The following is a 17237-nucleotide window of genomic DNA, read 5'->3' as shown; positions in this document are numbered from 1 at the left end:
TTAAATAAAAGTAATAAAAGGGATCAAATTGTGCATGTCAAACATTTGTAGATAAGGATGTATGATAAAATGTTCCATTATACAGTATGTCTACGTTATTACCACGTTTTTTTAATTGTCTGTATAGGACACATCATTAATTCACTTATGTACCATATAAGGGATTTCCCTTTGTTACCCGCGGTGTGGTGCCCACAAATCAGCATTTGAAGCTCATAGCACCAGCTGCTTTCTAAGCCAATGAAACGCACAGTTTGGTATGACGCGTTTATCAGACAACCAATCGTTGGTCGGGATTGCATGAGAAGGCGGGCCAAAAAATTAGTCCAGGAAGACGAGTTGAAGTGAGGTGGGGATGAGAAATCATCATCTAGTTAGCTCGCTGTTAGCGACATAGAGCTGACTGTCGAGGTGTTATGAGCTTAGTAGCTGAAATTTGTAGATTATTTTAGTTTTGGTAGGTGCAACAATGACCCTCTGACACCAAGAATGGACATAAGTTAACAATGACGGGGGAGAAAAAGAAGAAAAAGCGGCTGAACCGCAGCATTCTTCTTGCAAAGAAAATTATAATAAAAGATGGAGGAAGTGTGAGTTAAATATTTATTTATCTTCGTTAACTTAGCATGTCACTGAGCTAAACTGGCTCTCGGACTTTTAAGCTAAAGTTAGCAGCCTTGTTTCTTACGTGAAAACAGCCGAAGCGGCGCTTGTTTATGTCTTTCTGTGTTTCCAGCAGATGTTGACCGTTAGCTGAGAGTTAGTGACCGCCTAGCTAGCTGGCTAACGCGGCTAACGTTAGCGGCCTTGGCTAGCTAACGTTAGCGGTTTACACGTCAGCCCAGGAAACGCTAGCTGGCTAACGTCAACTTCAGCTTGGTCTTTCTTCATCGACTATCTTCCTAAGGCGGTTTATCTACCCCGAATATGTATAGCTGTCTCACACCAGCGCTTATTATTAATGCTGCCACATATTTGTTTAGGTGTGGAAAAAAAATTTGTGTCAGGGCATCAAACTAACTGGGGCTAACTAGCATGTGTATTTAACTGGGCTTATTTTTAACGCCCTGTAATATATTTGGCTAACCATAAGATACTTTTTTTACTACCCTCTAATTGTATGAGACAAAGTAGTTAAACCAACTTGTCAGATAAAACAACAGATCCTTAGTCGAGAATGTGGCTTAACGTTACAAATGAGCGAAAGCATAACACAACACGACATTTAACTTAACAGTAAAACATCGGTGTTTCTAAAGCTGCATGTTGGATTGTTCTCAGCTTATGTTTGTTCAAATAACACTCAGGGCCTATTGTGTGTCTCACATTTATACTCCCTGCTCAGGTTTATTGACACCTGTAACACAAATTATATGATAACACTACCCTGCACTGTGAAATAAAACTCCTAACTGGAAGCTTTAAGATTTCCTCAGTTCAGACAAACAGGGACAACAGAGATTCTAGTTATTTGGCTCATTTAGATGTTGGGAGTGAAATTGTTTCAAACTAGGCAGTTGGCAAAGAGTGAGTATGGTAGGATTGTTATAAATACTTTGAGGCATCAGGTTGGTTGAGGCTGGTTATGTAATCAGTTGGACATTTATCCAAAACATACTTGATGTTCGTATGAAGCCACAGGGTAATGGTAAAGAAAGGAATAAGAATTTTGTTTTCCCACAGTAGTGGTCGTGTTACCCCGATGACAGCCTTGCCTTTATACTTGAAATGGTGTGGCTCTGTTCCAATGAGCCTCTTAGTTCAGATTATTGTTTTTGCTTTACTGTATTACTGCAGCTAGGTCTGACCACTCAGCCACTCACCATTAAGATTTTATTTTCAACCTCCAGTCACTGTGCCTAATAGGTTTCAGTGCTCACTAGTCATTAGCTAATTGTGATTTCTAAATACACATCTAGTCATTTTTAGTGGGAAGGAAGTTGCAGTATCCAAATAATGACACGGTTAAAGATTGTTCCTCATTTTCTTATTTAAATAGGAGGTGTGAAACAGAAGGGCGTTACAAAAAAGGTTGGAATTCATCTGATTTCTGCCCCAAGTGGTTCTTCTCCATCCTGTAGACTGTTTTTGAGGAAATGCTAAACATATGCTGAACTGCTTTACGAATAAGCTAGCAGATAGTGTCTGTTAAAATGGGCCTGGCCTACTTTCCAGTCTCCACAATTATCGCACCTCACTGTTTTTCTGACCAAACATCCTGTTCAGCATTAACGTAGTTTCTCCTCACCTTAAAGATCTGTATAGATTTTACTGTGCTGCAGTGTAATGACTTCCTCTCCAGGGAGTGGGTTTTATCAGAATAAAAATGGTGTCTATTTGTGTTTTACTCATTACAGATATAGGTCTGTTTTTAGTAGGACCTATTAAAGTATAATACAGAATATTCTGCTATTTTACTTGCTCAACTACAGTTAATGAGGAAAAGATTCATTGCCTTGTTAGTGAGTTTAAAATTTTATATTTATAAAAAAGCAGGTTTGGTAAAAATGTTATACAGTCACATATTTTATAGTGCATAGTATAAATGCATAAACTCAAAAAACACTCAGCATAATTCAATTGTAATCAGAGTAGGGTGATACAGCTAATAGTGTAGGTGTCATGTACATGTACTTAACCATGACTCTAATTAGTGTTGTAAAAGTGTGACTGGATTAAAGATCATGCTAAGGAATAGATACAGTAGTATAAACTTTTTTGAAGTAATGACAACAGTTAACATTTTAAAAAACAGTTCTCTTGTAGATTGTTGATTTAGAAAACTATGCCATGTTCCTTATATTATCAGTGGTTGTATGCAGGCAATATGAATATGAATTACACTAATAAACAATAAACATGTCTGCTTAGTGTCTTGTTAAATATAGATTGTACTGTGATAAATTTCCCTAGTGCAAATGCTTCTTCCAAAAGTCCAGAGTCACATCAACTGTGGGTTGTCCCACAGGATCAGATAAGATACTGTGTTATTAGGCGAGTGTTTCCTTGAAAGACATTACAGTTTAAGGTTTGATTTGTTAATGCAACTAACAGGCACCTTGAGGCATGTTGACATGTTGTGCTGCTTGTTGACTAACCACCTTTCTTTCTGTGTGTCTCCAACCAGCCTCAGGGAATTGGTGAGCCCAGTGTTTACCATGCTGTGGTGGTTATCTTCCTGGAGTTTTTTGCATGGGGCCTCCTCACCACCCCAATGCTCACGGTAATCCCAGATACACACTCACTCACACGTAGACAGACTGTTATGTGAACTGACATAACAGTTTGTAAGATATTCATACCCCTGCAGCTCTCCTCTCAGAAAACCTAGCCAAAGAGTGGAGTTTCCCATTGACTGGAATCACACAAGACCCATCAGTGTCTATGAATAATTGAATAAGTAATCAAATGAGCTTGGCCCTGGGTGACGTGGTTTTGTTTTGTTTGTGCATGTGTGTTGGCAGATGTTTGCTCAAATTCTAATGGGCTGAGAAATCTGAAAAGGGCATTAAATGACTATGTTTTCTGGACACCTGGTCTTGGTTACAAATTCTTATCAAGGGGTCAAAATGTAGTTTATTGCATACCAGTAGGGGTTGTATATTAATAATTGTCTAACCCAAACTCTGCATATATTCAGTTACTGTCCAGTTTTATCCACTGGTGTAAGAAACTGGTATTGCAAACAAATGATGAGCAAACATCTGTGAGCCACATGATGTGAACCAGACAGGCTTATGCAATGAATACTTTTCAGCCGTGTTTTGTTTGAAGAGGTGGTTGTATGTTTAACTGTTAGGCATTCATTAGTCCAGGTTGTTGCCCTCAAGATCCCTGGGCGGTGACAGGATTCACATTTTGGTCTAAGCAGAGAATGCATGAAGATGAGAGGGAGTGCTTCGCTGATCCCAATGAGTGCAGTGCCTTATTAGTATCCAGCAGCAACAGTCTTCACTGAGCATTCACAGGCTCTGTTTGTTGGTTAACTGACTCCCAGAGGAACAGAGGGGATTCTTAGCAATGCCACAAGCTTTCTCTCTGTACCCCACAAATAATAACCTGTTCGTGTTGTTTAGAATTGGTCAAGCTCCACATGTCCTAACGTAAACTGTAGACTAGTAAGGCATCGTGTTCCTACACCGCTGTCAGTGACAGTTACATGCAACCTTTGCTGCACACTGACGTCATGGACTTTCAACTGAACATTAGTTGGATTTTTAACCATCTGAAGACCCCTTTTCTCCCCCTCATTCCCACATAGATAAAGTCCTGTATGAATACAGTGCTTGGCTATATATACATTAACATATTAACAACTTCATAGTCTTTTCCTACTCGGGAACATCCTACTTTTATATGTGACTAAAGGATACGCAAAACTGTAGGTAGCCCATTGCCTGTCATATCTCTAACCAGAGAGCATGTGTGAAATTAACAGGATATAACACGTGTAACTCAACTCAACTTGTGTGCAATGTGGAACATGTGGATCATAGCCTTGTAGAACGTCTCAGAAAACACATAAGACCAAATATTTGTTTTTTGATATGTATATTTGTATTTTTTTTGTTTTTGTAATATCTATTTTCATGCATTTAAGTTCAGGGTTATTTTCTTAATTTATGTTAGTAGATTTCTGTACAATACACTCACACTACATTACTGTTTGAAACATGATGCAAACTATGTGGATAAAGTGGTTTCATCTGGTGTTAATCTGTGTTTGTTGTCCAGGTATTACACCAGACATTCCCCCAGCACACATTCCTAATGAATGGGCTCATTCATGGTGTCAAGGTAAGAGACAGCAGTATACACAAACAGAATAGAGTGGTTTCCTTTTTTATCACTTGTGATGTCAGTATAATGGTAACATATGCAGATTGACAAAACACAGTCGCACAGTCTTTAGTCTTTATTTAGAGTGGGTGGTTTTAAAATGGGATGACTGTAAAGGAATGGTAATTTTAAAATAAATAAGCAATAATAGAGGTTTTGCCTTCTTTGTGCTTCTGCAAGTTATCACAGTTTATTTAAATACATTATCAAACTGTCTATCTTCTTGGTGAAATGATGCTGTACAGTAAGGCTGTCAAATAACATTCTTCTTCAGCGCTGTATGTTGTTCTTACTTTTATTAACTGGCAGAAACTTTTGATTATGACAATTATTTGATTTGTCAAGAGACTAAGTTATTTGTCAACAAGCAGATGAACAAAGTTATCTTTGTACATAGCCCACTACCAACTACAAGTTTCCAAATGTGCAGTCTCTGTGAATATGTGGAAGTTTCACTAAAGTTATTCACTTACATCTCACTGTTCAACAAGTACTCTTGATCTCCTCTTAAATACTTTATTCATCTTGCTGTTTATGATTCTTGGCTTCGCCATCTCTGTCCTACACCCCTTTTAGGGCCTGTTATCCTTTCTGAGTGCTCCACTGATTGGAGCATTATCAGACGTATGGGGGCGCAAGTCCTTCCTGCTGCTAACTGTCTTCTTCACGTGTGCGCCCATTCCACTTATGAAGATCAGCCCTTGGTGAGTGACTTTATTCACTGTGGGCATCTGGAGATTGGATGTTAACCCTCAGGGGTCGACAAACGCACCAGCGCGTTTTCTGGCATCTACTCCTGATAGCAACGAAACAAACCTAAATTACTCCGTCGTTTTCATCGTACAGATAAGATCAATATATTATTTGAATCTGTAAAGGGTCTAGTTTTATTTGTATACACTCATAATAACAACAAAACACTGTGCTTATGTTAAAGAAAGAAAGCAGGCAGGGTGCACTCTCTGTCTTCTCTGCCTTTGTCATCTCTCTTCACAGACACGTAAATAAAACCAGAACCTCCACAAATACTCGCCTTATAAAAATATGAAATATAGGGCTCTAAAGCTTGAAATGTCTTCGTTTAAATGAAACAATTCAAGTTCAAAACAAATCATTTTTCATTTAATCTCACCTCATTGTAGCTAACGTGATCCCGCCTCACACTGAGCGCACGGTTCATATGGAAATAATCTGAGGTGAGCCAGGTAGTTCTGTACACAACCCCGAGAAATGATATAAAATGTCAAACTTCATCATAGAATTTACTCACTTTTTCTGTGCGTTTGTATGATGACACGCTACGCGGTTGAAGAAGTGCTTCATATGTTCCAGACGGCGACAAATAGTTTCCTTTGTCCTCTGAGTAAAAACACAACTTAAATGACTAACGTTTTGATCTGCATTGTATTGCACTAATTCCTTCTCAGCCACATTCCTGACTGAAAGGCTCATTATGCGGGACTTTGTGTAATCAAATTAAATCACACGACTATTCATGATCAGCATGTCAAAACTTGTCCAGGGCCCCAAAACACCCTCAGAGCCCAGAAGGTTAAAAGTTTTTTTTTTTGTTTGTTTGTTTTTATGCTATCAAGCCATACTCTTGTCTTCTTTCAGGTGGTACTTCGCAGTCATCTCCATGTCCGGCGTCTTTGCCGTCACATTCTCTGTGATCTTTGCCTATGTGGCCGACATCACGCAGGAGCACGAGAGGAGCACAGCGTACGGTTTGGTAAGGAGACTATTAACCAACACTGAAGGTCACGGCCCTGTAAGTTATGTACACAAACATCAGTCACTTTGTTTTGCTCACCTTAGCACTGTTTCCTCTCTGCCCTCCAGGTTTCAGCTACCTTTGCAGCCAGCCTGGTTACTAGCCCTGCAATTGGAGCTTACCTGTCTGTGGCTTATGGTGACACCTTGGTGGTGATACTGGCCACAGCCATCGCCCTGCTCGACATCTGCTTCATCCTAGTGGCTGTACCGGAGTCGCTGCCAGAGAAGATGAGGCCAGCATCATGGGGAGCACCCATTTCTTGGGAGCAGGCAGACCCCTTTGCTGTGAGTAACACCAAAGTAATCTCTATTAATCATTAGAGGTCGACCGATACGGGTTTTCTCTGGCTGATGCCGATATTTAGAAATCAGGGCAGCCGATAGCCGATATATGATGCCGATTCTTTTGGCTGATTTGTTTGGCCAATTTTAATTTCCCCCCTTTATCTCACAAGAAATAAAAAGTGATTTCACTTTGAGGATTGATTTATTGTAGGGTACCTGTCACGATCCTTATGTTTGTTGACAGACACTGCTATAATTCAAAGAATATGCGTAAACAAGTCCTATGTGCAACAAGTCATTTGCATGTGAAAGTAGAAACGTGCACATTAACTTTCCTCATTAAAAGTGTATTTTTTGGTGGGAGCATCGTGCCCATGTTGCGTGTGTCGGACGCACAGACACATTTATTGAGGAATGTTATCCTGCGTGTTTTAGCAAGAATATTCGTCTGAATTGCACACGTTTCTACTTTCAGATTTGTTGCACACATGACGGTCAGCATCAATTCTAATACGCTACAATGTAATTAAGCAGGAATTGTGTTGTTAATCAGACATTAGTGTTTGGTTTAAATAAAAAATATTTGCCTGAAGCCTATAGCTTTTACTTCGCAATAAAGTCAACTGTATAATTTAATGTTTTCTGTTTCTCATGCAGTGAACCCATTTAATGGTGCTATAAATTATGTCAATAATCAAATTCATTTATGAGCACAATTCTTTAAATCATAGAGATATGGTGACACATATTCACATATGTACACTTAAACAGATCTTTCTTGCTTAATTCCTCTTCTTTCATAATCTGTTTCCAAGTCAGATAAACTTTGCAATATATTTTTAGCCTGAACAAAACCTAGCTTTGCACTTGTCATTTCTTTGTAAAAATGCTTGGAGGGAATCTTTAAATGGCCAGTGTAAACAGGAAGAAAAATAACGGCAAGCAAAACCTGTTTGTGCACCACCCAGGGTATTGAGGACAGCTCCGTTGACTTATGTAGATAAAGCTTTAATGTGAGATCTTTCATTTCTTACTCTCATCCACCTAACAGTTCAAATATTCATGACAAGAAGCTGGCCAACAGAAGTGCTGTTTTGCTCAAGGCATTTTAAGTACAGTCATATTACATTACAATGTTTTTGCTGTTGACTTGTACAGTCCCTGCGTAAAGTGGGCCAGGACTCCACGGTGCTTCTCATCTGCATCACAGTGTTTCTCTCCTACCTCCCTGAGGCGGGCCAGTACTCAAGCTTCTTCCTCTATCTCAGACAGGTAACACTGCCACACAGCAACGATGCAGGTTGCAAAACATTGTCTAGGTATATCATTTGCACTTACTGTCACATGTCTCTGGTGTTTGTGGAGTTTACATTTTTTAGGTAAAGCTGTGAATTGTTAAGACTATAATTTAGGATGTATTATCGGTCAGCTTTATGTTTTTGCTATTTGTATGATGAATGTGGTGAATGAAATTGCTAAGGGAATAATCTCAGTGCAACCAGCCTGAATTTGCCAAGCAGACACTTTCCTCTACACAGCTGAGTTGACTTTCACTGCATTGCACTTTAAGATACTTATTTATAGACCAGTAACATCTGGAAGCAGGTAGCCTCTCTGACATGGACTGAGAAGGTGCTGTCGCCTCCTTTTTCCAAAATGACTGTTTGCCAAAATTGGTTTATCATATATCTTTCCACATTCCTTGTCATAAATTATACACCTTGCACCAGCTGCTCCAATCCTGCTGCAAAAAGAGATCTAAATACACCAGAGGAAACAAGACAAAAATAGATGCAATATTTGTTGTTCAAGATGGAGCAGTAAACACGGTGTGTTTACAAAAGGCCACAAGCAAAACAAACCACTTCTTCCACTGTATTTTCAGAAATGTGAAACTTCGAAAAGGCACTTCACATTGAAGTGCACAGTCATGTCCTAACCTGTTTGATCTCAATGCCGTTTCACCCTCAGGTCATAGGATTCTCATCAGAGACAGTGGCTGCCTTTATCGCTGTTGTGGGGATCCTCTCAATACTTGCTCAGGTACTGGAAATAGTACTTTTGTTCTGTTGGATTAATATGTAATATTGAGCCATTGTGTCCTCAGTGTTTGAAGTTTTAGTATTTCTTTTGATTTTGCTTCAGTTCTTGGTGTTAAGCATCTTTTATCAGTAACCCTGCCAATTACTTCCCAAATTTGACTGATTAACTGATTCCTTATCCAGGAGAGTGTAACAATTTAAATAAAAGGAGCAATTTGTATCTCCTTTTTTTGTTGTTTTTGTTTTGTTTGTTTTTTTGTCCCCAGACGGTGGTGTTGGGAATCCTGATGCGTTCAATAGGGAATAAGAACACAATTTTACTCGGCCTTGGCTTCCAGATCCTCCAGCTGGCATGGTATGGCTTCGGCTCTCAGCCCTGGTCAGTAACTCCTGCACCTTGTTCTGTAATCACACTCCTTTCCACTACATTCATCTAATAAAACAAACACTACACTGGCTTAAAATGTAGAACCAGAGATTCAGATAATGATTCTCGATAGCAAAGTTGGAGCATTGTGTGATTCCAGCTTCATTAATGGTTATGTCTGGAGCTCAAGTTCAAAAGTGTAGGTAGGTTTTATAAAAGCCAGTAGAGATACATCCATTATCTATACTAACTGGGGGGCTATAGCCATTTCCAGCTGGCAGTGGATGCATGAATGGGTATGCCCTGACCAAGCTGCCAGTCTGTCACAGGACTGACACATAGAGACAAACAGCCATTAACACTCAGCATTTCACACATGCATTTGCAACATAGTGTGCAACCACAGTTACACGTAATCTGTGAAAATGACTCATTCAACTCAGGTCACACAGCAAACACATAACATGTCCTTAATATGTGGAAATATGGATAATGTTTTTGTCTGGCTTTTATTTTGCCCTTTAACTTCATGACCTTGTCATCAAAGATGAACACTCCTGCCTACCAGATCTGGGTTGTCCTGGGTGTTGAATGTGTTTTAATTTAATTTTTTAAGTAATTTGCAAGTAATGTGCAGCAGTATCTGATTTTTTTGGGATGTTGTAATTCACTATCAAACCACCAGAGGGGAGAATTGTCTTAGTCACTAATGGTGTTGGGGGCTCTGTAGTCTTTTAACAGCAGCTATGGAGTACTGTAACTTGAAATATTTAATTTGACTAATGTATGAGCCAATGATGACATGATTTCTTGAGCATTAACAACATTAGCAAATGAATTAGTTTGATCTTTTATTCCCTTACAGAAGAGGAATTTTGAAAGCAAGAAACTTGCAAGAATATTGTGTGTTCATTGAGTTTGTTGAAATATTCTGAATAAACACCACCTAATGATACAGGTCACATAATCAGCTTCATTTCCCTTAAAGTGAGACATAACAATGTAATCACTTTGTCTTGTTGTTTTGGCCTGGAGGGAAAGGCAGAGCAACCATAATATCTATTGATTCTTAAAGAAAACATTCACATCATGTCTCCTTGTTGTTCCTTTCCACTTTGATCAATATCCTCACAATTAGATTAAGCAAAGGTCAGGTTGGCCGCATTATAAATTAAGGTGAGAATCCTTTCCATGGTCACGAAACAGATTTAAAAAAAAAACAACCTGGTTCTCTTCCAAAATGCTATAGGAAGTACAGCTATATGTAAGATTCACTTTGATATGTTGGACTTGGGATGCTCAGATCCTGCTGATTTTATATCGGTGATCTCTGTATTTGATCACAAAGTATATTCAGTATATGTTAATATGCATTAAGGTCAGCCTCCTTTAACTCTCCTTTGAGGGCACATATAAATTACAGTTTAGAAAGGTTTAAAAAAAGTTTGTATCCTTAACAAATGTGTGTTGTTGGTTGTAGGATGATGTGGGCAGCTGGAGCTGTTGCTGCCATGTCCAGCATCACTTTTCCTGCCATCAGCGCCATTGTGTCCCGTAATGCAGACCCAGACCAACAAGGTGAGTTTCTGTTTTGTTGGCAGATATGTATAAGCCTGGGAGTCTGTGCCGGCCAACATCCATCCATCCATTTTCTATACCCGCTAATTCCTTAACCAGGGTCACAGGGATCTGCTGGAGCCTATCCCTGCTCTCTCTGGGTGAAAGGCAGGGGTCCACCCTGGACAGGTCACCAGTCCATCACAGGGCCACATACAGACAAACAACCTCACACACTCGCACTCACTCCTATGGGCAATTTAGAGTCACCAATCAACCTGACATACATGTTTTTGGACTGTGGGAGGAAACCAGAGTACCTGGAGTAAACCCACGCAAGCACGGGGAGAACATAAAAACTCCACACAGAAAGGCCGGGGTGCGAACATGCCAACATGATAACCAAAAACTGTACTAGTTTGTTCTCTGAAATTGAGAACAGAAGGGATTGTTTTTCTCAATTACATAAATTAAATGTGCATTGATGTTTATTTGGCTGAATAAAACACAGCTGAAATTAGTTGAATGAATAATTAAATGATTCAGTCGACATCAAACATTTGGATTCTGACCTCATGTTTAGTGCCAAGTTGTTGTACTTTCTTGGTTTTCTATTCTAGATGTAATACACATATTTAAGTGTATATAGAAATACTGCTGATTGATTCCAAGGACATTTGTGCTCAAGGGGGAGGCATATACGCAAGTATACATATCTATGAACTATTACCTACTTATAGCTTGGATGGTTCCACTTGAGTATGTATTGAGCAAGCTCATTCACATTATCTTTGGAATGAAAACTTATTAGATCGTTCTGACGTGCCATCCCCAAGGCTACATCTGCAAGACAAACTTAGGCATGCTAACATTTTATTGTCTGAAAAAGAGGGGGTTATCTGAAGCTCCCCGTCATATTACATGCAAGTATGATATTTACCCATAAGAACCTGCCTGTTGCTATGGTGCATATGCGTATTGCATCACCTCCAATTGCTCATGCTCTATGTTGTGGTGTTGCTCAATGATTGCTTACAAGGAAGGCCAGGCCAGCTGCTGGGGATAAGAGGTGTCTGTTTTCTTATTTCCTACTATGTGTGTAGTGTGTGTAGTGTAGGCAAAGTAAAATTCAGGGTACCAATGAGCCAATAACAAAAAATGATTATTATTTGCTTAATAACAGTAACTGTCATTCTGACTGACCACTGAACTATAGCATCTATCATAGATTTTACTGACAGTGTAGTGTCTTTTTTTTTTTTTTTTTTTTTTTTTTTTCCCCCCCTAAAGGTGTTGTCCAGGGAATGATTACAGGAATTCGGGGCCTCTGTAATGGTTTGGGTCCTGCTCTTTACGGTTTTGTCTTCTACTTGTTCCACGTGGAGCTGACCGACACGGACGGTTCTGAGAAAGGTGCCAAACCCAACATGGCCAACCCCACTGACGAGGTAAACATTAATGGAAAAGTCAAGTCCAAATTTCACCATTTTCTGGTTTTACTTTTTGTTGAGAAACATGTTGTCTTCTTTTCAGAGTGCCATCATCCCAGGTCCCCCCTTCCTGTTTGGTGCATGCTCAGTTCTGCTGTCTCTGCTGGTGGCCTTGTTTATCCCGGAGCACACAGGGCCCGGCATGAGGCCTGGCGCCTACAAGAAGCACAGCAATGGGGCACAGAGTCACTCTCATAGCCCCCAGGGCAGTGGGGCTGAGGGCAAGGAGCCGCTGTTGGAGGACAGCAGCGTATAACCTCAGCTAAGGGGGCAGACACCCTGGCTCCACCCCTGAACCCTGCACACATGGACAGATACACACATTTTACCACATGGACACAGTCACACCACAGGCACACATCAGACTTGAGTGCCACGAAGAGGTGTTTGTGTCTGTGTCCACAGCACAAAAGTGGGCACTTGTTCCTTAGCAGCCCTTTTTGTTTTGTAAAGCAGGTTGTTATGAGGACTCTCTAAAGAGCCTGTATGAGGAGAGTGTGCTGAGTATTTTTTCGGGCTGCAGTGGAAAGGTGTGTGTGTGTGTAACTTGGCTGAGCTGGACTCTAATCACTGGTTTCTAAAAAACCGTAACAGAGTGGAGCATACAGCAGTTCGCCCTCCTCCTGGTGCAAAACAAAACTGAAGTGATTTGAAGTGTGAGTGGAGAATATCTCAAATGTTAATAAATCCTGCGTGATTCTTCATATTTCTTTGTAGCTAGTGAGGTGGCAGCGTAGTCTGTTTGTCCAGGCAGAGCGTAACAAACAGTTACTTGAGCACTTGTATAATGGTCTTTAACAAGCTAACTCCTATGGTGATGCTTGTCATTGCAACCACAGCTGTGCTAAAGGATTCAAGAAGGGGACACAGTTCTTCCTCTGAATGCACAGCAGGGAAGCGCAGCAGCTGAATACCTGTGATAAGAGTCTCTGTAAGCCAGTGTTGGAGAGGCCCTGGCTAATATCGATGCGGATGGCTCAGCCAGTTCAGAAAAGCTTTTAAATACCACACATTCTTCAGAGAGAAGTGTGCAAGAGAGACCACTTCATTAGCTCTAACTCTTTTTCAATGTTTTCTGGCCATTCTGTAGATAAGTAGTACAGTTTGGGTTGTACGTTTTTCTCTGTTCAAGCTGACAGCTAGTTGTGCTTTGAGTTTTTATTCAAGAAACAAATGACAAATGTTGCCTTGAAACACCTTAGGAGATATATGTAATATTATATAGACATTACGTAACCTGTATGAAGACCAAGGTCTGAGAAGGCTCTGTAATCTTACGCTATCGCTCCCATCGGAGCTGTTACACTTGTTTTATTCCGTTGTTTTCATGTCCTTCCTGTTACTTTGTTTCCTGACATTTATCACCATCAGGGTTAAGACTTGCAGAACCATGGTTTTATTTTAAAAGCCTCTAGACCCTTTTTACAGCATTGCTATCAGCATGTCAGTGTTGACACTGGCTGTTTCATATGGAGTCTTTGAATTAATATCATTAGGTCAAACAGAATATCAGTCATGGTGCTGCAGTAGAAAATTTCAAGGTTATATGTAATGTGACATAGTGGATAAAGATTTCTACAGTAATAATTGGATATGGCCTATGTTTCTGCACATCTCTCAAACAGAAACTAACGGGTGATAGAAAGGTTGGATGTGAAGCACCTCATGGAACCAGCATGGAACCCAAACTCACATTTAACTGGCTGCATAAGTAACAGCAGTAGTTCAGACCAGTAGATGGAGGAATGTTGATATCACCCACCACTTCAATTTAAGCAGATGTTACAGCTGCACGTCTTTCATTTTAAAAGCTTTTTTTTGTTGTTGTTGTTTTTAGGTTTTAGGACAAAACATTTAACTTTTATTTTCATGTAAGGTTTTAGTTATCCACACAAACGGAAATAACTTTGCACTAACCTTCCAATGCTGACTGCCAAACAAATAATTACTTGAAATAAAACCACAGATTAAAACAGAAAATTACAACAGATATTAAAAAACAATTTAAGCAATCTCATAAAAACACCTGAAATTTAAAAATTACTCTTTTTGGTGTAACATTCGTTTTTTCTTGTCCTTAGGATGTCAGCATGACTATATCCGCAGGTGTGAATTTCTGCTGTTACTCTTCCAGCCAACAGGTGGCACAGGTGTAACCTGAACTGTAGCTCTCTTATTGGATGATATAGCTGCGCTTGGTTCTGGTGCTTTGCATCAGCAATACTGCGCTCCCTCTTTTCCCATACTGTGTTAGGACCTGGTAAATTATTTGTCACAGTTTTGAGTAGTTAATTTATAAATGCCTCAGGTCAGTTTAAATGACCAAATTATAACATGATACTGGTTAGAAGCTAACAGTGGGTTTCATGTCATTTAACATCTTTAATAATATATTTTGTGCCATTTTTTTTTTTTTGCTTTTTTTTTTTTTTGCTTTGTGCTGTATGTATGTGTGCTTGAGTGAATTTTTTTTTTTTTGGTTTGCTTTGTCTTAATTTTTTTGGGCTGATGATTTAAGTTTTAATGCTATTTTTTGTAGCTTTTTAAAACTTCATCCAGCCATTTTTAGGGATCTTTTTCAGCACTGTGGCTAAATGGTACATTATCAAATTTCTGTTAATTTCAGTCAAAACAAGCATTTCACTATGGTTAGTTACATTTGATGTTCTTCATTTTACCAGATCTATCAGTAGATCATAACAGAATGATCCAAACCGATCTGTATTCATCTCTGAATATCACTTTTTTTATTTATCATTTGTTGGACGAACATATTAGTAAACACATAAATTCAGATCCCACATAAATTGGTAAGATTTGGCACCAGCCCCATGTGCACTCGTACAGATGCCAAGCAGACAATTTATGTACAAAAATTACCTTAAGTACAGAAAATGTATATATTTATTACTCAAGGAGATGGCCACCACTTGGTCTGTTTGGTCGTATGGTGCAATTAGTATGGTTATCATTATCATTATTATTATATTTCTCAAGACTTACCTGCTAGCCACTCCTGTTTTTAGTAAGATGTGGTTTGTGGCCTGAACCCCCTCTCTGTGTGCCTAAAATTAGCCAAGAAATGAATATGGCAACATAAGTAAATTGTGGTTATTATGTAAATATGGGAAACTAATGACAAACTATTTATTAAAGGTTTATTGTACAATGAAATGTTTTGAGTTTGCTTCTGTGGGTTTTGGGATGTGCACCAGATCTTTGTGACGATGTTTTGTTTGAGGTTTGTGCCAAAGCTGATGGAGTGACCAGGGTGAGTCTCAATAACTAATAGTCTAATAGTAATTCTTTTCATGCTTGAGTATATTTCAAATCTAGTGGTTGCTAAATATATTTAAAAATGATATTCCTTCTCCCTTCAATTTCACTAATTCTCTAACTTTGTTGGCTGTTCATAATCCTGCCCTTCAGCGCTCTAGTGCTTTCCTCCTGCACACAGCATACAACATAGTCAGCTGTTAGTAATGGACAGGCCTAAGCTCATTTACTTGTGGTCTGAGCCTTTCTTTATTAACACCACATAGAGGGAGACGTAAAGTGTCCAAGGTGTCAACAGGTTTTCAAAAGTCTCTAGGATGCATTCAAAAAAAAATTTAAAAGTCCTGAATGTAATTTACGGGATAATTTACCAGTTCTGTTAAGTTTTCTGCCTGTATATAAATTCACAGGTGGACCTTAATGAAATGGGTTTTTTTTTTTTTGTTTTTTTTTTAGCTGATTCATTTATCTAATTTCTGCTGTTTATTTGGGTAATACCCAACATTACCCAATATTCAGCATTTTAGTTGAGTTAAATAAATGTTTATCATGTAAATGCTCAGAGCTAATATCAATTTATTGCTCATACAGTATTGGCATGGTTTGGACACACTTTCCCATTGAATGCAATGAGAAATGTGTGTACAACTAATATGCATCATAATACATTTGTCAAGCATCTATTTCAGTAGTTTATATGTTTTGTTTGCTTCTAGTGAGTTTCTGCTTTCATAGGGAAATTGACAGCCTGACAGGACTAGAAGAGGGTGAGTGAATGAGTAAATTTATGAACCTCATATTGTTGACCCTGGGTTCATTATTAGATTTTTCTGTCTCTTCATTAACCCAAACACATTATTTCCCCTTTGTTTTACTTTTCATAAGTGCTGATATGATACGCTCCTGGAGGAGAATGTGTTTTCACTTCATTACTGCACTTGTGTTTGAGATGCATTAGTCCACATAAACAGTGAGCTTTTGTTAGCCACTTTCTTTTCTTTACCCCTTCACTGAGAGAATAATCTTTAAGCATGCCTGCACAGCCTCTCTCACTGGTGTTTCCTTCTCTGCTGGAATATGATGATGTACGCAAAAGTGTCTGGAGTGCAGCAGCAGGTGTTATGTGGTCTTAACCTGGGATAGAAGAGATAATAATAAGAGTCTTAGCCATAATCCATGCCCATTGTTTCTTGACACTGCTGCACTGCAGTGGATTTAAAGTGGGTGAAGTAAGCATTCAACATGTTAAGTTTTTTTTTTCATTAAACATATTTCCATTGCAGTTATTCGCATGAATTTGCACCCAGATAGAGGCATTGACTTAATGTGAGAATATAGAAATCGTACAATCAGTTGAAAAATGTATGTGCATTGATTTGGAGAGGCAGAAATAAAGTATTGAACATGCAGTGAGAAAGAACAGTGACCCAGGTGATTTCACTAATTCATTCTCTTACTGGTGTTAATTAGAATCAGCTCGGTCGATGCGTTTTGGCTGGTTGTATTTCTGCTCTCCAGTAAATTCTCCTGAGACATGGTTCCATTCACCCTTCCCTCAATAATGTGGATTGTGGAAGTACCATGAGAATAGAAACAGCCTCATAC

At 39.1% G+C, this 17237-nt stretch overlaps 1 protein-coding gene across 1 annotated transcript; it reads left to right on the top strand.

The window, feature by feature from the left end:
* Positions 1 to 344: 344 nt before the first annotated feature.
* Positions 345 to 15530, top strand: mfsd14a2 (major facilitator superfamily domain containing 14A2). The gene is made up of 12 exons (XM_026313547.1): positions 345 to 590; positions 3128 to 3223; positions 4735 to 4797; positions 5416 to 5543; positions 6457 to 6571; positions 6682 to 6900; positions 8059 to 8172; positions 8872 to 8943; positions 9209 to 9321; positions 10790 to 10887; positions 12157 to 12314; positions 12400 to 15530. The coding sequence occupies exons 1-12, from the start codon at positions 507 to 509 to the stop codon at positions 12610 to 12612; spliced, it is 1473 nt and encodes a 490-aa protein (XP_026169332.1). The 5' UTR covers positions 345 to 506; the 3' UTR covers positions 12613 to 15530.
* The last annotated feature ends 1707 nt before the right edge of the window (positions 15531 to 17237 follow it).

The sequence above is a fragment of the Mastacembelus armatus genome, chromosome 17 (assembly GCF_900324485.2).
Source record: "Mastacembelus armatus chromosome 17, fMasArm1.2, whole genome shotgun sequence".
Taxonomy (NCBI): domain Eukaryota; kingdom Metazoa; phylum Chordata; class Actinopteri; order Synbranchiformes; family Mastacembelidae; genus Mastacembelus; species Mastacembelus armatus.
The sequence above is the reverse complement of the archived record's forward strand: the minus strand, read 5'-3'. Positions and strand labels throughout refer to the sequence as shown.